Source organism: Mytilus trossulus, chromosome 1 (assembly GCF_036588685.1).
Source record: "Mytilus trossulus isolate FHL-02 chromosome 1, PNRI_Mtr1.1.1.hap1, whole genome shotgun sequence".
NCBI lineage: Eukaryota > Metazoa > Mollusca > Bivalvia > Mytilida > Mytilidae > Mytilus > Mytilus trossulus.
The window spans coordinates 12,425,601-12,446,903 of record NC_086373.1 but is presented as its reverse complement, the minus strand read 5'-3'; the positions used below and the strand labels follow the sequence as shown (position 1 = coordinate 12,446,903).

Sequence of the window (21,303 nt, the reverse complement as noted above, 5' to 3'; positions counted from 1 at the left end):
ACGTACAAAGATGAGCCCAGTGACTTCATTCATACATGTAAACTTAAAGTAAATAAGAACATTAAGCGTAGAGAAGTCCAAAATGTTCAATAATTTTGATCATGCGTCTTTTTCAAAAAGCTTTTTTTAAGTTTTAAAGTATTAACATTTAAAAAAGTACACCAATTGCCGAATAAACTTTCTTACTTTATACTTTTTTATATCTGTTTTATAATATCTCATAAAAAAATAACATCTTTTATAGTTTTGAATAGATAAAATGTATATTGCTGTTTACGCTCTATACTCGCATGACTTTATGAAAGTAAGAAAAATACAATATACTTTATTCCGATTGCCTAGCAAACATTTTTGAAAGTGTAGTTTTTTAATAAGCTGCATTTATACGTGTTTTAACAACAAAAAAAATAGCATAAACTTAATCTGAGATGCGCGTTACGGAATTTAAGATCTAAAATTAAAAAATAGATTGATTTAAATATGACTGACATGAAAAACTTCAACGGAGACAAAAAAAAAACCAACCAATATCTAACAAATCGACTAAATATATGATATATATGTATATTCGTGACAAAAGTTGCACTGGTTTGTAATACAATAAATTCTATCTATACTATCAAAACGTGACAAATTATTCTACATAGGGTCTTTCCATTTTTACCTGTCAAAACAATAATGGTATACTATTTATTAGGGCTTTTGATCATCATTTTTCTATTTATGACAAATACTTGCGATTTATGACAGATAAGACACTTTCAATAACAGAAAAAAACTTGCAACACAAGACCTACAAATAAGGCGGCATGGTCGAAATCGTCAGTAGACTGTTCACCTTGTTAACGATTTTTACCAATTTCTCTGTGTTTGCCTGTCATTAAGATAGATAAATTCTTTTAAAAGTAAACATGACCAGCAAGACAATATGTGCATAAAGGTCAGCATACTTGAAAAAAAAAATTATTGTCTTATTATAGGAGTTATGGCCTTAAAATTACGAATTACACACTTTAAAATATCAGTAATACAAGTGCAACAAAATGACATGTCCGAATTATATTCTAATCTGTACTGTTGGTAAGTGTCCATTGTTAAAGATGCAGAGACCTATGTGAACGTCAAAGGTTCTTTAAGGTATTTAGTTCCTTCGTGTAATAGACTTATGTATTATTTAAACACAGAATGTTGTTCCTTTCCATTGTTATGTACCGCATTTTATATTTATGTAGTTACTTTGATCTATTTTTTTATATGACCATTGAACATTAACCAAACAAAATTCAAATAATGATGTACTTTGCTATAAAAAATTTATAATTTTTAACGTGATATACTTGTGCTATTATATTGTAAAGATGAACTTTTCTAATCACTTTGCGTCTGTCGTCCTGTCGTAGTCGTCCATCGCGTCAGTTAAATATTACAAAAATCTTTTCCTCTCCAATTACTTTAAACAAACTTTACCATAATCATCATTAATGTATCTAGTTTGAAAAATGTGTTCTTTGATCTCGCTCGCAAATCAAGATAGCTCACATGACTCAAAACGAACATGAGGCAAAATTCAAGTTTTTTCTACTATTTTGAAAACCGTTATGAATAGATTAAGTTGTACAAAGCAGAAATGTTCAGAATGTTGAGTTTGCGTTTCATCTGTAACTGTAACAGATAGAGAGAAGCTGTAAATGCAAAAATGATCAAGACGTGTGCTACAAATAAGCATAATGGTTTCAAATCGTCAGTCGACTCCTAATTAGAGTTATGGCCCTTTGATGTCAATGTTTTATCAAATGTTTGCGTTTTGCCTTTGACTTAAAAATTATAATTGACAGACAGAGATTTAAATAGGCAAAAATAATCAGACAAGATCTACAATTAATACATTGTACAATATGGTCCACATTGTTCAGTGACTCCTTATTGTAGTTATTGCCCTTTAACGACGAATTTTATCTATTGTTTTTGCGTGGTGCCTTATATGATACAAATTATAATATATATAAACTTACATAAGCAAAATTATAAACAAAAGATCTACTAACAAGTCAAATTTTGCCGATATAGTTAGTAGACTGTCACTCTTCATTGCAGTAATTGCCCTTAATCTGATTTTGTACCCTTTCTTGTGTCTTGAGCAAAACTAAAGGAGGTAGAAAGAAACTAAAGGGATAAAATGATCAGAAACACAAGGTCAACAAAATAAAGATTTTTGTGTTGAAGTCTTTCTCGTCTACAATGTTGGAGAGGATCCTTTGCTGATTATGCATATAGACAAAGATTTGCGACACAGGTTCTTTAGAGCCTCTAGTTATGTTGTGTGTACTTTCATTATTTGTGTAAGTAGTTTCAATTTATGAGATTATATCATTGTTTTTTCTTTGTATGATGTACATTTTTTATTTATATTGGGTATTTTATTACCGATAACATATATATTAACTTTGTTATGTTGAACAGATACTGTCTTGTGTGCAGATCTTTATCAATATATATACGTGTTAACTTTATGATGATAATTTAACTTTTTTAACATTGATATATAAATGTACAAGGGTCTTTTCATTTAAGATTTAAGTGATTAATAAAAATTGAAAAAAAGAAATAGAGAATGTGTCAAATAGTGTTTTAAGTTGATAAAATGGAAATATGAAAATTGGTACAGGACATTTTAAGAAACAAATGGTGGTTCGAATCTGGTTTTGTGACATGCCAAGCCTTCCGCTTTTATGGCAATGTTAAATATAATTAAAATGACAACATTGCTTGACAGGGCTACAAGACACATAAATGGGAGAACATATAGGTCAAATAAACACACGAATGGCCGTTACATGATGTCGCATTAAACATTTCGTAAGATTATTTTGATAAAATCAAATGTACATGTATGTATATCGTTTCTTTTTACAATATATCTACTATGAACTATTTTAATCTTTTAAAGAGATATGCGACTACAGTTACATGTGCATATTGTGTAATAAATAATAAAACTGTAGTTGTTTTTTTCTGTGCCATTTCGTCTCGTGTGAAGAGTTGTGTCAGTGGCAATCAATTTTTAGAATCTCACAAAAATATAAGAGGATACTACAAAGACGTTACAATGTCAAAATAAATCGACAAAAACAACACATGGTTCATAGATGATGAAACAAAAACCAACAAAACTGTTCACAGAAAATAGTTGGATATCAAAAAATAAAATGACTCTAGACATACATGTGATAATGTGGCGGTATGATTCTAATTACTTCAAATCTCAACCTTTTCCTTTCAATCTCGATCAGGGAACTACCACTAAAAGTATAAATTTTTCTTTTGGTTTCTGATGACAAGTAGTGTCATTGGCAATCATAACATATCTCCCTTTTTATTGGAAATAGGTACAAAAGATGCCGTTAAGGAAGATAAACAGGAGTGCAAACGCAGAGATGGCTCAGCTGCTTTTACATCGGAAGGTACCAAGACCTTGTGGATAAATATTCCGTGTCAACTTCACAAATAATGCATGATGGTCTTGATGTAAAGATTCTGCGTACTGATTTTGTTTATCATTTTAACAACGTGTTTTATTGTTCTTTCGTTTGTCTTTGTTCTATTATTAATATTACTTTTACTGTTGGATTGTTTTATGCAATATCCATTTAACGTGGCTCGGTACTTATACATCCCGTCAATGTGTTTGTATTATTTTTCATTTTGTGCTGGTGTGTTTTGTATATGCGACTTTTTGTATTTCTTTGGTTCTGATAGCGTGACTCTCTGCTTTGGAGGATCCCGTCAGGATGATATTATTCTATTTTGTGTCATTATGGTATATTTCTATTATGAATTACAAAATACGTTGAACCATAAACGTCAAAATTATTCAAATGCGTAGTGAAATTTGCAATTTGTGGATTCTTAACGATTCTATATAACTTTTGGAATGTTTTAAATCTCGGTCTGTTTCTGAAATTTATTCTTGCATACATCTATTTTATAACCCTGTGTGCTGGCATTGCCTTTGTTGAGTTTTAAAATGTACGTATGTACATTGAACGACGGATGAATGTGACGCATAAAACTTTCTGACGTCGGACACGTGTTCGTAGATAGATATTTTTGTGTTCTGTTAAATTGTTCCTTTTAAAATTGTTATACGATGATGACTGCTGTACCCATGTTTTGACTATTTCATTTATTGTGTCTGTTTATTTAACGCATCATTGTAAATATAACGGAATTCGTGTATTTAGTTTTGGTGTTATATTTGTTACTCGCATCGGATTTTGTCTAATACTTAGTTCGTTTCTGTGTGTGTTACATTTTAATGTTGTGTTATCATTTTCTTGTATTTAATGCGTTTCCCTCGGTTTTGGTTTATGGCCCGGATTTGTTTTTGTCTATCGATTTATGAGTTTGGAACATCGGTATACTACTGTTGCCTTAATTATGGACTTTCAGAATTTATTTCCCTCTAAGTTCAGTATCTTTTTTATTTTACTTTTTACTAATTTTGATTAAATTATGTAGAGAGTCTTAGAAAAAAGAATAGACAACAAGTATAACATAAAATTAACGTTATCATTGATTCGCGTAAATAAGGTATATGTTAGATCAGTTGTTATGCTCATCCAAACTAGTTATCATTATGCGTAAATGTATTAACAAGTAGCAATGTAGTGATAAATCACATTGATCAATTCTATATACGATTTTTTTTTTTTTAATCTGTACATAAGTGGTCTTCCAACGATCTTATTAAATGGTAGGAAATCTACAAATAAGGAAGATAAACAGGAGTACAAAAATAGAATAAGAAAATAGTAAATTGAAATCGAATATGATTTTCGATAGAGCCGAATTACGAATGGCGTGTAAAAAAGGTATACGCCAAAATTAAGAAAAAAATGCATTTTCTTTTTCTCTATGATCATACGAACATAAGAATTTTCTAGTTGATAATGCGTAAACAACGTAAGTAGCAACATGGGAAGAGAAACGTACTGTTCAGTTAAAATAAAGCAAAGTAGCATCTGATATACAAGAGTAATAGTTTAAGTATGGTATACCATGAGCTATTAGTAGCTCATCTTGTATACCGAGTGTTAAATTTATAATATTGTTTCTAATATAGATGCTCTATTCGTGCCTCCGAAATGTGTACTTGTTAGAACCTTAATCTGCACAAATGGCCGACATTGTGTTTCGTTTTTTTCTACATTACATAAATGAATACGATAGAACAGATAAAGAAGAAAATATTGAAATACATATGAAATCACATACATTTGTCTCAGAAATTGTACAAAGCTATATAGGAAAAAAAATCTGAAACAAATGCCAGTGTATATAATATATTAATTTTGATTACTTTATCCAAGCGATGGTATATAGGTATTTCATTTATATATATATAAACAACAAGTATAACATGGTAGGAATTCAAGAGTTAATCTAAAAAATGAGGGTACTTTCTCTAAAAATGAGGGTGCTTTTTATATGGCCTTCCAAATACCGTTTCGATCCCTAACATCACTGAAGAGACATTATTTGTCGAAATCCGGATATGGTGTACTAAAGAAATATTGACACCGAATGTTTGTGGCACAACATCCTGTCCACAAGTTAAAAATTTTTTTTCTTTTTCTGTGACGTATTAAATTTATAATAAGATCCATTTTGTTACAACCTGTGATCAATTTTATTTGGCAATCGCCAATGGCAGTCAGCAGGGTTAAAGAACATCAGTTGTTCGACCTGTTAGTCAAATGCGTTTTGTTTAAATATACTTTTTCACTCTTTTGGTCGTTTGGAAAATGTTGTTTGTGCTGTTTTTAGACCCTTCTACAACGAAATTTGTTTGACATGCACACGTATAAAAATTGCGGTTTTTATCCAACGCAGTCATAGGTTTGAACGTAGTTTTCAATTTAGACTCGTTTATATATATATATATATATATATATATGTACCGGATATTTTTATTTTTATTTGTATCTTTTTTGTTACCAAAACATTTTTTTTTTGGTAAATCAAACTTTAAATTCATAATTTTGTTATTCTTTCGAATGGCAGAACCCTGCTTGGCAGTACCGGTATACCGAATGATAAAACAATATAAACATTATAAACGTATATGCAAAATTTAGTCCTGGTATCTATGATGAGTTTATTTCCATGTCCACACTGTTTCGTACCTCAATGTACGAATCTCTTCAACTGGAGGAAAGTTTAAATGCAGCTCCAGCATCTCAAGATATTGTGTCGATCTCTTTATAGCGCCATTTCTTTATACTTTTAAATGTCAAATCTCCCTAAAGATCTTGCTTTACAGTGATCATGCTATCATCAGACAGGTAAAGTTCACGTTCTTCACTCATGATTAAAATACTTGTAGAATCTGATCAGTGATTTTTTTTCTCGACGAATAAAAGCGCGAGAACTGAATAACTCAAGGCCGTAAGCGTGTAAAATATTAATGCGCCAAAATTAAGAAATTCATTTAAGTAGTTCCGTTAATTCAAATTTAAGGACTTTTGGATAACCTTTGCAATTTAGCATATGTAAAACAAAATATGACCGGAGTGTAAAATGCTCTGGTTTGAATGCTTTTGATAAATACGTGCGTTTGATTTACTTCTGTTGAAAGTAATTTCTGTTCGACACTCTACACTGACTTCTACACCTCGACGCATTTATTTTTAAAGAAGTTTACTTTAATGAGATGACTGTTCCTTTGAAAAATCTGATAAATATTTGTTTGCTGTAGCTCATTTAAAACCCGCTTCTGTAAATGCTACATAACCTTCTAGAACGGTGGTGAAATGAAAGTTTTCTATTACAACCTGTTTGCAAGTACATCAACAGGTACTCCTAAGGGAACAAATACTAAAGCGGCACTTTTATAGCAGGATTGTTCCTGCATTGATATGAAACACTGATTTTGTTCAAAGTAAGAAATGATGTAATTGCTTAATTTAGAAATACACAGTTACCTTAATGATGTTTTTGCTCTAAATAATTAAGAATAATCTGCAAAGAATCATGCTGCGAAAGTTTACAATATGGAACATACGTTGACAAAGGTAAAATTAACAGCTATCGTATAAGCTCTTTTTTAGACTTGGATATTTGGTTTTCAACAAAAAAATCCAGACTAAACAAAGTTCAAGACATAAGAAGATATTTGTTGTTCTATATAGCTATTTTTTCATTTTTGTTTTACTATAATTTCTCTTCTGACCGTATGTTCATTTGCTGTGATTGTATTTGAGGTGTTTTAACTTTTATGTTTCAAAAAGGTTATATATGTATAACTAGTTAGTTATTAAATTAGGTAATTCGTTAAAATTATTTCTAAGAAAAATAGCTAGATCATTTCATTGAAACAAATATTTGGTCATAAAGTTTGACAGAACCTGTAGAATTATGATTCAAACAAGAGGCTATAGAGATTCTCTAGATAAATAAATTTAAAAAATTTACCATTTTGATTACATACACAAATCTTATTGTGTAGTCCGTATATTTTGTTTTGATCAATTAAAAATACATATTTATTAGTATAATTTTATTAATACATATGGTCCTATACAACGTGTCGGTGTAGTCACACTATTTTTGACGTATTTACACTAAATTCGTTATATGTGTACTGATTGTTACTTTATTCAAGAGACCCTAATTTATTTATTAGTTTCTTTTGACTTTGAATTAGCTATATTAACTTCAAGTACAGTGTACTCATAGACGGGAAATATGTGTTTTTTTGTCGTTAGTTTAAATTGTTCCCGTACGAATTTTCGATGGTTTTTATCTGCATATCTTTTTTTCGTTTATTGTTTTGTTATGAATCAGGTTATTGTTGTTTTTTTCTTCGTTTGAATTGTTTCAAATTGAGTCTTATTGTGCCTTTTATAGCCTAAGTAAACAGTAGGAAGATTTCTATTGTGAAAGGCCACACTAAAAACTTCCATTTTCTATCAATAAACGTGTTGGTATCGAACCCTTTCCTCAGTTGAAAGCATTTGAAGGATTTTTCTTTGAGAACATCATGAGGTCATATTTTTAAATTTGCTGCACATAGATCTTCATATAGTTAACTTTTTTTTATTGAAAGTTACTTTGAAATGATTGAAAGTACATAATATAATGCAATCAACACATTTAAAAAAAAATGTTCATCGATGAGCGTGTCAAAAAAAACTTTTTAAATAATTTTCAAAAATATTTTTTTAATTAATTATTCCCCATAACATCCTTGTCTAAGGATAGGATATTGATGGTAAACTTTTTTCTTCTAATAGACACAATACTATTTTAAACCTGATCTGCTGATCAAAGAAATCAATACGAGAGAGGTATTGCCAATTTCTCCTGAATTTGATCTAAAAGATTGTATTAAAGGACGTCTACAACCAAAACAAATTGTTTACTTCGCAATACTATACACATTTTTACTTTCATCAAAATGTGGGTTTGATTAAGAACGTCCTTTTTATTATTTTTTGATAAATTCAGGGAAAATTAACTATTCGAGTTTTCCTCAGAGGAGAACCATTTTATTTTTTGGAGGGCAGGACGTTTATACCAGCTGGAATATAGTTATTTCTTTGCCTGATTTTTGCCTTCACAAGCCACATTTGTTTTTCAATTTCGCAAAAACTGTTTATGCAGAGTATTCATTTTCTTTATGATAAATGAAAACGTCTGAATATTCGTTACCATATTCCTCCTGCCCTCACCGAAATTCCCACCAAAATTCGAGTGGTCATCCCCTTACCTCTCTAAACATATATTCTATTTAATTTATACAATATGTGATAAAACATGGTCCAGACTGCACTGTTAAGAAAAGCGTAAACACATTCAACGGCAATCAAGTGTTATGGATTATCTAAAAAGTTAAATGAAAACAGAACATGAAGCAAACGTTTCCGTATTGTCTTACACCATGATATAATATACATCACATCACTATATCGACTTGATGTCTCTTGTGCAGATTCAGATCACTGGAGGTAAAGGCGAAAGATGGTGATCCATTACTATCCAAACTTTTTCATGGTATAGCTTACAGGAATTGCAAATCGTCTTTTTGCAGTCGTTACACCAATAAACTGCTCCATTGCGTTCAATACATAACTGACATAAAACATTTTTCGGAAAAGAAGTAAATTTCAGGATGCGTTCAGTGTATTCCTTCGTTACTATCTTCATTGCCTTAAAAAATGAATAAACAGTAGAATAATAATAACACATTTAAAATTAGCCAGGCTGACAATTTCTAATAAAAAGAAAACGTATAAACAAATATATTTTCCAAATTTACTGTAACTGCATACTGTAAAATAGATTAGTTATTTAGATTTAAGTGCAATGAGAACTATAATTGTTTTTTCTAGTCGTTTCAAGAACGTAAAAAATAATTTTAAAATTAAAGTGAACCTAAAAAGAATTTAAGGAATCGAATTGTTATTCCTAAAAATAAAAAAAAAGTGCAATAAAAAATGATAATACCTATAATGCAGTCATATTAATGTATCTTTACTTTTTCATCTTTCTGATATCGATATTATTTTCAGATAAATTAGTGTTATACTGGACTAATATCGCATATTGAAAATACTTATACGTTTTTGGAAAAATTTTCGACCAATAATTTTGTACACACAATTATGAAAGGGGTTTCGAAACGATGTTTCGTTGACATCGTTAAAAGTTTGTCTACGCCATATTTTGACCCCCTCCCTAACTTAACCTTAATATTCCGAATTAGCCAGAAGAGACCGTTCAGCACATTGAAGCGGAGTTTTGGCGTTTTTTATACATGTATGTGTGACCGTTTGTCATTTGATCCGTACACAAACTACGAGTACCTATCTAGGTCCTCTCAAACTATATTTGAATTCGAAATACAAAAATCGGAGATAATTTATTTCACAGATCACGGGTTAAAATGTGTTATTTCAATTTACAACGAAATAATATATTTTGCGAGAACGATCATTACGATTCATGACAACGTATCATATATTTGGACGACCTCTATGGACAAATGAATTTTAAGACACAAGAGGGTCATTAAAATCAAAGCTGTAGAAGTTCTTAACAATGATACTTTTAACATTTTTAAACAAAACCATTATTGGTCCACTTAGTATAGTAGAGTAAGAACAACTATTGAAAGACAAGACAGATTTACCACTGTACAGTAACAATCATAAAATAGACTTACCAATAGTGTTCTCTTTAAAATCCACAGTTTTGAACTGGCAAAGAATTACAGAATTCCTAATATTATACACTTGTCTGTTTCTGTTTTTAATGGGAATTTCCTGTTAACAGTATGACACATGTCTAAACATAGTATCATACATTAAGATCATAATGCCATTTAAAGTGTACATTGCAAAATTCTAAATATAAATGTATTATGGTAAATTTTCACGCAAATTTTCATTAATAGGCAATATAAATAGCAAAAGTTTAAAAATAAACCACAGAAATCAAATTCCGGTAAATATCTATTGGATTGCATTTTCATAGTTAATCCGAAAGTCAGAAAGACAGGTAAGTTATACTTTTAATCTTTTGCAAATGATTCGAAATGATGAAAACAATAATTTATTATATTAACAAATCAACAATTTAAATCACTGATGTTGCATTAGATGCTTCTATCTATAGGCATCTTATTCTTAATTTATCAATAATATAGGGTTATTGCATGAATATTGGAGAATATTGTCCCGAGTAGAATTTTATATTGCACGAGCTTGCGAGTGCAATATATGTTCTACTTTTTATTGTACATATGATATCAATATAATATTTGAAAGTAAAAACTACTTCAAAACTACGTATTTGGCACAACTTTTTGGAATTTTGTATCCTCTATGCTCTTCACCTTTGTATTTGTTTGGGTTATAAATATTTCGATATGAGCGTCACTGGTGAGTCATATGTAGACGAAACGCGCGTCTGACGTACTAAATTATAATCCTGGTACCTTTGATAACTATTTAAACTAAGATTTTGTCGTTGATGACGTCATGAATTTTAAAGATATTGCAGTAGTGCAATATTGGAATTTATTGCACGCTAACTTTTGGTTACTGTCTGCGGGAAATATTATATTGCTATGCAATAATATAGTATTATTGCACTAAAGACTGAGGAATTGTGTCCCGAATTTTATAATATACAAATATAGGGCACATTTTATTAGCAGCCTCTTTAATTATAATTATAATCATTTCCTACAACAGTTTTATGCCTGCTATGAAACAAAGCCAACTTGTTTATATTTCTTTTTCTTGCATGCAAAAATCATCTTACTCGGAATTTCTCTAGTGGTGGGGATTCAATGGTTTATTTGGTCCAATGCAACATAGCAATTCCATGGAAAGGAATGAACAGCTGGTCTTTAAATTAACTGAAATGATTTCCTTCATCAATAGAACTTTGTTTTTATTGAAAATCACATGAACTGATTTCAGGCAAGATTTGAATATAGAGGTTTACATATCGAGGTGAAATTGAAGATCACGTGAGATACGTAACCATACGTTTGAATTTAAATACATGCGATGTAGATATGAGACCTAACTGACACAGACATTTAACAACTATAGCTAGATCACCGTGCGGTTATCAATAATGACAAAGCCCATATCGCATAGTCAGTTATAAAAGGACATATATAGAATAATTCATACGAGAAAAATAACGGCCTTATGTATGTACAAATGAAACGAAACCCAAATATGTAACACATTAACAAACAACACCACTGAATAACAGACTCCTGATTTGAAACATGCACATTCATACATACAGAATGTGGCGGGGTTAAACATGTAAGCGGAATCCCAGCAAACCCCACCTAACCCCTGAAAGCGTGAAATTGTTCTCAAAAGAACATGCACTAAATTCTTTTTTTTGTCAGTCTGTATATTTCTAATGACTTAATTTCAATTTTCATTTCTCAGTGGTAACAAAAAGAAAATCAACAACTTTTTACTTATTAAAACGTGGCAATGGCTTATAGGTAACATTCAAAGAAGACAAAATTCTCAAAACAATAATGTATGCGCTTCTAGTTTCGCATCAAGACATTCGTGCAACGTCCAAAATTTCGAAATGTTTGATTGTCTGAGGGAAATCGCCTACTAATTTTTCTATTCAAAAAGCAGTACAGGAAGCATAAAAGACAATGAAACTAATAACTTAAAGTCATAGTTTGGTGAAAAAAATAAACAAAAGATGTGTTGCGTTTTCTAAGTCCGTCAGTTTATATAAATTATCACGTTTTAGTAACTGTGTGTGGAATGAATGGAGAAGTTAAATACGTTTCGTCATATAACGTCTTTCATAAAGGCACAGTGTATAGATCCAAATAGTAATCAGGAATTTACCGTCAATTATGGGTTGCAGAAATGGGCTTCATGTATTAAAAAGCATGCCAATCATTGCGATACCTGTAAAGAACAGGGACCAGCTATAGGTTATTGTAGGGACTGCAAAGGATTTATCGATGAATCGTGTTATCATTATCATCAAACAATAAATACCTGGCTTAACCATGATATTGTCAGGTTTGGAAACACGTTTAGAATAAGCGAGTTTATGCCAAGATTTGTATGTAAAGGTCACACCAGACTTGCCGAATCGTATTGTGTTAATTGCAAATATGTGGTTTGCCAGAAATACGTCAAACGTCACCAAAAAAGGAATCATTGTCTGAATTCATTAAAATATCTCTGTCTGGTGATAGAAGCCTTCAATTGTTCGAAGAGTATAGCTAAGGATTTGATCAAGCAAATTCCAAAAAATAGTGCTACAGAAAATCTGAAAACGTATTTATGTACAATGATCCGTTTGGTTGACGTAACGCTTGGAATTATTCCTGAATCTTCAAGCATCGCAGAATTGACAAAATTTCAGAGAACCGGTGCCTCTAACAGAACTTACGCAGAATGTAAAGATGTTTTGTGGAAGTTACTGGAGCTGAATGAAGATCTTCTGAAAAACTCACAATATTCACTTTCACCAGAAACAGTAGATGAGCAACAAGAAATTTTTGACAAAATAAAAAGAGATGAAAACCAAGGAGAAGGTAAGATTTAAATTCTTGTATGTTGTATATAAGCCAGTTTGAGTATTTTTTCATCATGCGCGTCTTGATTGTAAAGGCTTTAGGTACAAATGGCCCAAAATTAAACTTTGTTTGATTTAAAAAAAAAGAATGGTCTAAATTTTGTTCCAAATTGAACTTAGTTTCATTTTGTAAAGACATGAATAAATGGCGTTAATTGGCTATGTTTTAATTTTCTTTATTTTTTTTTTGGATTGATTCTTATAATTGGTTCAAATAGGGGTCCTAGTTTAAACTTTGTTTGATTTGATAAAATAAAATGATGATTTTACTGATGCTCTTGAATGTTTAACAAGCAAACAGTATTTTAACTGGTTCATCGATCACATTTAAGTCCAAAGACTACAAAATAAGTGTGATTTAAAAAAAAAATATAATTTTTGGAGGATTCTGTGGTAAGCTGAATTTAAGGATTAAATAATTGTTTTAGTATTTCAAAAATTCTAAATTTTGTTACCAGTAAATTTTTAATTATGAACATATCAATGATAACTCAAGTCAAATCAGAAGTGCTGACTACTGGGCTAGTGATACCGTCGGGGAAATAAATCTACACCAGCAGAGGCATCGACTCTAGTGGTTGTCAATAAACTCATCATAGATACCAGGATTGAAAATTCATATATACGCTAGACGCGCGTTTCGTCTTTAAAAGACTCACCTGTGACGCTAGTATCAAAATATGCTGAATAAGTCAAATTAAGTACGAAGTGTAAAAGCATTGAGGACCAAAAGTTCCCAAAAGTTTTGCCAAATACAGCTAAGGTAATCTATTCCTGAATTAGAAAAGCCTTAGTATTTCAAAAATTCAAAATTTTGTGTACAGTTAATTTATAATTATGAACATATCAATGATAACTCAAGTCAACACAGAAGTGCTGACTTCTAGGCTGGTGATACCCTCGGGGAAATAAATCTACACCAGCAGTTGCATCGACCCAGTGGATGTAAATAAGCTCATCATAGATAACAGGATTGAAATTTCATATATACGCCAGACGCGTATTTATTAGATATTTTGAATGATATTCACACTCGTTATTATCTAATCATAGAAATATAATTGGAAAAAAGAATGAAGGTATAAATTGACCAAATAGAAAAAAATTCACGTATGAATTAGTACAATCATCAAACTTTTTTGTTTGTTTTTGATTTTAACAACAAAATGACTTTGTGGCGTACTTTGAATTGCTGAATACAACCATGTATTTAGATTTTGAATTACAGGCTCTGTTGAAAAATTTTGATTCGAGCGTCACTGATAAGTTTTTGTAGACGAAACGAAAATATAAAAATATCCTGGAATATATGATGAGTTTATTCATGATAAGGTCAACAAGGGTCCTTACTTAAAAGTTTGTATGATTTCATCAACATTTGATTTCGTTTGGTTCTTTGATATGCTGCTACAAATCATGTACTAAGATTTTTGATATTTGACCATAAAAGGAAAATGTCCAATTTCAATTGTTTTAGTTCTTTTACCACATTCATTTTGTGTTAGTAATCAGATGTCAATGAAACTTTCTAATGGCGATTGCATCAATGTCACTAAAAATCTTCATATCACATGTACCTTAGTTTATTCTTATCTTTACAATGTCACTAAAATCTTAAGTTTATTCTTATCTTCACTGTCAGAAGTCATTATTATTCATTTAGCTGTGCATTTTTATTTCAGCTTGTGCAGCTTACAAAGTTACTTTTCTAGAAGCTGAAAACATCGAAGATGATTCGAATTCATTTTCCACTACAGACAGCTCAATGTAGGTATTTTTGTAAAATCTAAAAGTACAATGTAATTTATAAAGTGAATGATACTGAATATAGTGGTCATGTCGTATGTATCCGGAATAACTTGATTATATATAATTGAGGAGTTAATGATGTCATTTTGATGAGAGAAAAAACTGTATTAAAATCCCTCGTAAAAAAAAGATATATCGTGTCAATTGGTATGTCTTGCTATGATGACATCGGAGCACCCAAGATCATCACAAGTTTGAGTTATCTAAATAAAGAAAAGCGGACCGAGAAGTTAATACTTTTAAAATAATGCGTCTGAGGAGAAAATGTAAAAAAAATGGATAAAGTGAAATAACAAAGATAAAGGAAATGTTATCGTCAATTTATTATGTCAAGCAGGTTCTTAATAGTTATCAAAGTTATCAAAATTATAATTTAGTAGGCCAGACGCGCGTTTCGTCTACATAAGACTCATTATTGAAGCTCATATCAAAATAGTAATAAAGCCAAACAAATACAAACTTTAAGAGCAGTGAGGATCCAAAATTCCAAAATGTTGTGCCAAATACGACTAAGGTAATCTATGCCTGGGAGAAGTAAATCCTAAGTTTTGTGGACAGGAAATTTATAGAAATGACCACATAATTGATATTTATGTCAACATCGAAGTTCTGCCTACAAGGCTGGTGATATCCTCGGGGACGAAACGTCCCCCATAAGAGGCATCGACCCAGTATTGTCAATAGTTTTCAAAGTTACCAGGATTATAATTTAGTAGGCCAGATACGCGTTTCGTCTACATAAGACTCATCAGTGACGCTCATATCAAAATAGTTATAAAGCCAAACAAATACAAAGTTGAAGAACATTGAAGATCCAAAATTCCAAATAGTTGTGCCAAATATGGCTAAGGTTATCTATGCCTGTGATAAGAGAATTTAAAGTTTTTCGAAAAATTCAAAGTTTTGTAAACAGGAAATTTATAAAATGACCACATAATTGATATTCATGTCAACACCGAAGTGCTGACTACTGGCGATTATTGCTTTGGTTTACATGAACTAGCTTAACATGCTGCGTTTGAAAATAAGAAGCCTTTGGTGTTTTTTAATGCAATTAATTGGTATGTGGTTGTGTTGGACCAAGTTTACTAAGATATAAAGCAATTTATAAGGCTTTTTTCTATTTTAACAGAAGACTCGAACAAAACCCAATTAGTTTTGGTTCACTTCAACATGTTCAGAGCACAGAATTCGGACCCTATATGATGGATCAGACCAGTTTCTCATCAGGAGAACTTTTTCCAAGCCAGATACAGGAGGTAGTTAAATATTTTGCCTAAAATTTGTTTGTTTTATAATCCCATACTAATGGTTTGATCTTTTCCATATGCATGCGTTTTATTTTCTGCAATATCAAATGACATTGATTAAAGCTGTAGCTTTTGCCTTAGGCTTGCATGGAGAGTAGCCTAGGCGGCCGGGCCATAACCCTTGTGTAGCGGAAGTCAGACTCATCATTTTTAGGCTATTGTTTAGGAAATTTATATTGTTTTCCTGATTATTTTCAAAAAAAGTTTTTTTTTTAAATACTGTCTACAGACAAAGAAGAGAGCACATTAAATAATAGCTCTTTCATAATTATCATTAATGAAAGCCTTCGATGTTAAATTTGAATGATTGTGAAATTTTAAGCCATTTTGCTGGTGAGCTAGCAATCTATACTTCATTTGTATGGCAATATATTGATACATAGCAAAGCTTTCTATTTAAAAGTCATGTTAGCATAAACATCTACTTATGTTCAATTTGGATTTGCTGGCTTGTAGAAGAAATTCATTTTAAAATTTTAAAATCAATCAATGCTTGTCCTTTTTAACCTTTCTTTATTTGAGCGTTACTGATGAGTCTTTTAAAAAGAAATGCGCGTCTGGCGCGGATACAAAATTTAAATTCGGTTTTCTATGATGAGTTTATTCTTAATATATTATGTATATAGGTCGGCAAAAGTTCTTCTATCGTTAATTACTTTTGAAATCAATCATCGACACATGACGATCAATATGTTACCCATGGACTCATTCCCATTTTGTTTTGTTTCCTTCTATTGTCATTTCAAAATTTCGGTAAGGTTACTCATCACCCTTTCCTGTTTCGGAAGATATATCACTTGCTTAAAGTTCTGTGTCTCCATCTTTTTTCAATGAGAACAAAGTCCAGTTATCTTTGTCTCATTTAAAATATCTTATTGTTATGTCTATATCACTACAAATCATTCCCTCCTAAAAAAATAAAAAGTCAAAGATACTCAAACTATTCTTAAAGTATTGCATTTCTTATCGAAATGAGTTTTTAAAATGTTAAGTCGTATTTTGTTTTTCAATTCCTCACGCATTTCCTACTTTCTGCGATTGTCCATCAACATCCAATTATTTATTTCAGCCAGATGAAGAAACCGCCGAGAAACAATTAGAAGGAGATATCTCTGTCTTGCAAACTGCGACTCAGTCATTATACTTTCAAGACTTACACCCTGAGTAAATCCAGGTCAAAATAAAGCATACGAATAAAAGTTATACTTAAAGATTTTAGGGCGAAGAAATTAATTTGCCATGAAGTATTTCATTTTGATGTGATGCATCAAATTGACTGTGGTAAAGTATTTACTTTTTTTAACATATCATAAAAATTTACCATTAGAGAGAATGATGCCAGATCACATGAATCTGTTAATACAAATGAATGTGGTAACAATTACTCTAACAATTCAGACTTAAGATTGATGTTGTTTTTGACCAATACGGTACACACGTTAAGAGTATGCCGTCGACAAAAATATTTCCAATAATCTTGTCAAATAATGCGTTTGTCAACATATAGAATGAATGGACGAATAAATTAAACCGCAAATGGACGTACGATTTTTTTATATTCTGAAAACTGTGTATCGCATATCAGACAAATTCTAAAATTGCTATGTTAACTAGAGGAAGCGGTTGTCATCGTCTAAATGAATGCGAACACTAAAATTAATATACAACTGTAGCGAGAGAAATTCCAGTGTAAAGACATTCATGTGCATGCAAAGTAATTGAAAATGCAGACTCACAGACTGAGTTTGTAGTCGGTGATTAAAATTGAATAAATATATTCGCCGAACAGCATGTTTTAAGAATTCCGTTTTCTTTTGAAATGCTATACTAAGTATATAAAATTCGTACGTTAATGTACTATGTTTTCAAACCAATTATGACATTAGAGGAAACACCGTTTTATTACGGTGCTAAGTCGCCACGTTGTTCTCGAAAGGGAGAATGAGACTTATCATCGACATCCCCACAATATAAGAGCAAAACGTTTGTGAAAGTCTGTGAAAAAAATGATGATCATATTCTTTCTCGAGATCGCTTGACAGATGATGGAAGATTTAAACGACTTTGACTGGCTATATAGTCCTTGCACGGTCGGCTAGCTTTATCGCAACCCTGTTGTTGGATGTTATTCAGGGCAATAGCATACAGACCGAAAAAAAAAAGACTTTCTACCATTTTAGTATTTAATCGACTCGACGCTATGTTACGCTGCTTGCCAACACAGATCATATTGGGACATGGATAGTATTTTCTATGCAATATATCAACGTGCCGAAAAGCCGATTTGATATAGCTATAGTGTTATCTCATTTTAAAAAGGAAACTAAAAGTATGCATGTAAAAGAGGTTTTATGTAAATATGTGGAAAACCATTTAACTGAGAAAAATATGATTCTAATGCAATTTGTATGTAACAATTTTTTTCATTGGCTAAAAGTTGCCGTCAAATCCACAGTTGGCCAGGCGTAACTAAGGATGGACCCGCCATTTTGAATTGTTGAATCAACAAATGTTCGATTACTTCTATATGATCGACAATAAAACACCACGTACCTCGAATTCGCCGTTTTAATGTAATTTTATCCGAATTTGAATCGTACCGGTAACGTATTAATCTCCAGTTTGTAAGTTTTCATTTGTATGACGTCACGTTTAGCCATGACGTTTTTGCGCCAAAATCGTTCATGAAGTTTCGCGGATTTTTTTTATTTGTCAAATTTAGACCTTTTTTCAAGTTTTATTGTATTATTTCTTTTTGTAATGCATAAGAATCGGAATAACAGTACTGTAGTTGACGGTGGCAACTCTTCAACTACAGTACTGTTATTCCTTAATTTGAAGTTGTAGTTTAAGTTGTTTAACCTATAGAAATAAGATGTTTGGCTTTCTAATTATAGAGAGATTGGTTAATACAGGAATCGGAATCGTCCCTACTTGATTGTTAAAGACACTATAAATGTGATGGACAATGTATATCGTATCATTAGTTTTTGACTTTTTATTCAAGAACTTTATAAGCATTAATGTTTCACGTTATATTATAGAACTTTGTTTATAGTTTTTTACTTTTTATTCTAGAACTTAAATGTAGTTTTTGACTTGTCATTCTATGAATTTATTTCCAATTGTAAGCAATGTCAGGTGATATTGACAGTAGACGATATACTCTCAAAACTTTAAGCATAGAAGTTTGTATACGACCTCCAAATTAAATATATTTTAACCTATAATGTTATGAAGTCGTCGAAGACATCTGATTTCCAGACAAGAACTTTGAAATCAGTGTATGAATCTCAATAGAATTGTTCTATAAGGTTCACTGCCAGAAAAGAAAAGTTGTGATTCATTTATGGATAGTATGACTTAATTGTTTTTGAATTAGTGTTAAAATCGGCGTTGTTCTTATTTCAGAAGTATTACTTGTGTAAGAATCTCTATGAAATTGTACTATTGATTTTGAGACCGACACTGTTTAGGAATTCGTAGATAAAAATGGACAAACAAACTAGGATTCTATGGTCTACGAACAATAATTTAAGTGTAAGATTGTAGATATCTATGAATTTGTACTAGAAGTTTCCATACCAAGACAGGTTGGGATTGATTTTAAAGGTTACGGCTCTAACCGTTAAGGAAAGGGACCAGAAACCATACTTTTCTTATATTGTGTATAAATTTCTTATTTATTCATGGTTTAGGTTAAAGCCTTGAATTCTTGGGGTTCTTTTCTATACTATGTTACATTGTTCATTGATTGTCGGTCCTGTTTTCAAATTAGTTTAAATTAAGGTCATTCTGGTTTAGCATTAAACTAGGTTTTATTTTAACAAACATTGAATTCTTTTATATGCTGAATCTATTTAATGTTCTTTGATGCGCTGAATTTAACAGTGAATTCAGATTTTGGACTGAGGGTTCCGTTATTAAATGGATCTACATTAAGTTCCAACGGGTTCATCTTCAGTGTGTAGAATCTAACCGTGTATATAATTTTTGATTCTGAAGTCTGTTTTTAAACTGGTTCACAACAAAATGAAATCTGTGTTTGATTTAGAAAAAATAAAAATCTTTGGGTTCTTAGATTTGTGTAACCTAACCGTGTTTTTAGATTTTTTAATTTGGGACCTGTGGTCAAATAAGTCAACGTTACAGTTTAATAAGTTCAAAATTGATTTTTTTTTTTTTTTGTATTGGCAAATTGCTTTCTTTACGACATACACGAATACAACATTTGAATTTTAGGAGTTATGTGATATGTAGCTTCTAACCATATAACTAGATTTGCTGTAATGAACCATAATTGGTTAATGTTGCTCCAATCGGGGTTTAAAATTTTATTTTCAAAATCACTTCAAAAATATATATCGGGTTCTTACATGTGCTGAATCTAACCGTGAACTTATATTTTGAATTTTGGACCCCGTTGTCGAATTGGTTCATATTGAAATCAAATGGGATAAAAAATTAACCTATTCTACTTTCATTAAAAATAGACTTATATTGTTTCTTTGATATGTGGATCCTAACAAAAATATTACAACACAACGTTTCATTTCATGTAATTGAACAGTTCAATTAGAATTAATATAATTATGAAGGACATTGGACCAAAATAGTTAAGTATCCAATATCAAAATGCTTAGTTCTTTTAATACATTCATTTTGTGTCAGAAACTATGCTAAAAAAAAAGATATAATCAGAATCTACATTCAGAGCTAAAAGATTATCAGAATTTGCTAGTAAGGTCACAACTGAATTCAACATTAAAAAGAGATACAGCATCACTTCATTTCTCTGTCTCTATATTTGTTATTTATATATTTATAAATGACGATAGCCTTTGTACCTTCGTAATACTACTTCATTTACAGGTGAAATGAATGTTTTTTTCAAGCTATTGTCAAAAACCTACTGAATTTTTAGTAGTTTGACGATTAAGGCATATACTATTTCAATGTGTTGAACATGTATTGAATTAATAGCTGCAAAAGCATCTGGCGAACTGCGATCGGTCTTAATGGAACGATTAAGGAA

The 21,303-nt window shown here is 31.0% G+C and overlaps 1 protein-coding gene and 1 long non-coding RNA gene across 2 annotated transcripts; one reads left to right on the top strand and one right to left on the bottom strand.

The window, feature by feature from the left end:
* Nucleotides 1-8,081: 8,081 nt before the first annotated feature.
* Nucleotides 8,082-10,347, bottom strand: LOC134715483 (uncharacterized). Its single transcript, XR_010106731.1, has 2 exons — nucleotides 10,226-10,347; nucleotides 8,082-9,210 (listed from the first exon to the last, which is right to left on the bottom strand). It is a non-coding gene; the product is annotated as an uncharacterized LOC134715483 (long non-coding RNA).
* A 2,514-nt stretch (nucleotides 10,348-12,861) lies between these two features.
* On the top strand, nucleotides 12,862-17,544 carry LOC134712505 (uncharacterized). Its single transcript, XM_063574553.1, has 4 exons — nucleotides 12,862-13,108; nucleotides 14,832-14,916; nucleotides 16,091-16,217; nucleotides 17,338-17,544. The coding sequence occupies exons 1-4, from the start codon at nucleotides 12,862-12,864 to the stop codon at nucleotides 17,434-17,436; spliced, it is 558 nt and encodes a 185-aa protein (XP_063430623.1). The 3' UTR covers nucleotides 17,437-17,544.
* Nucleotides 17,545-21,303: the final 3,759 nt, after the last annotated feature.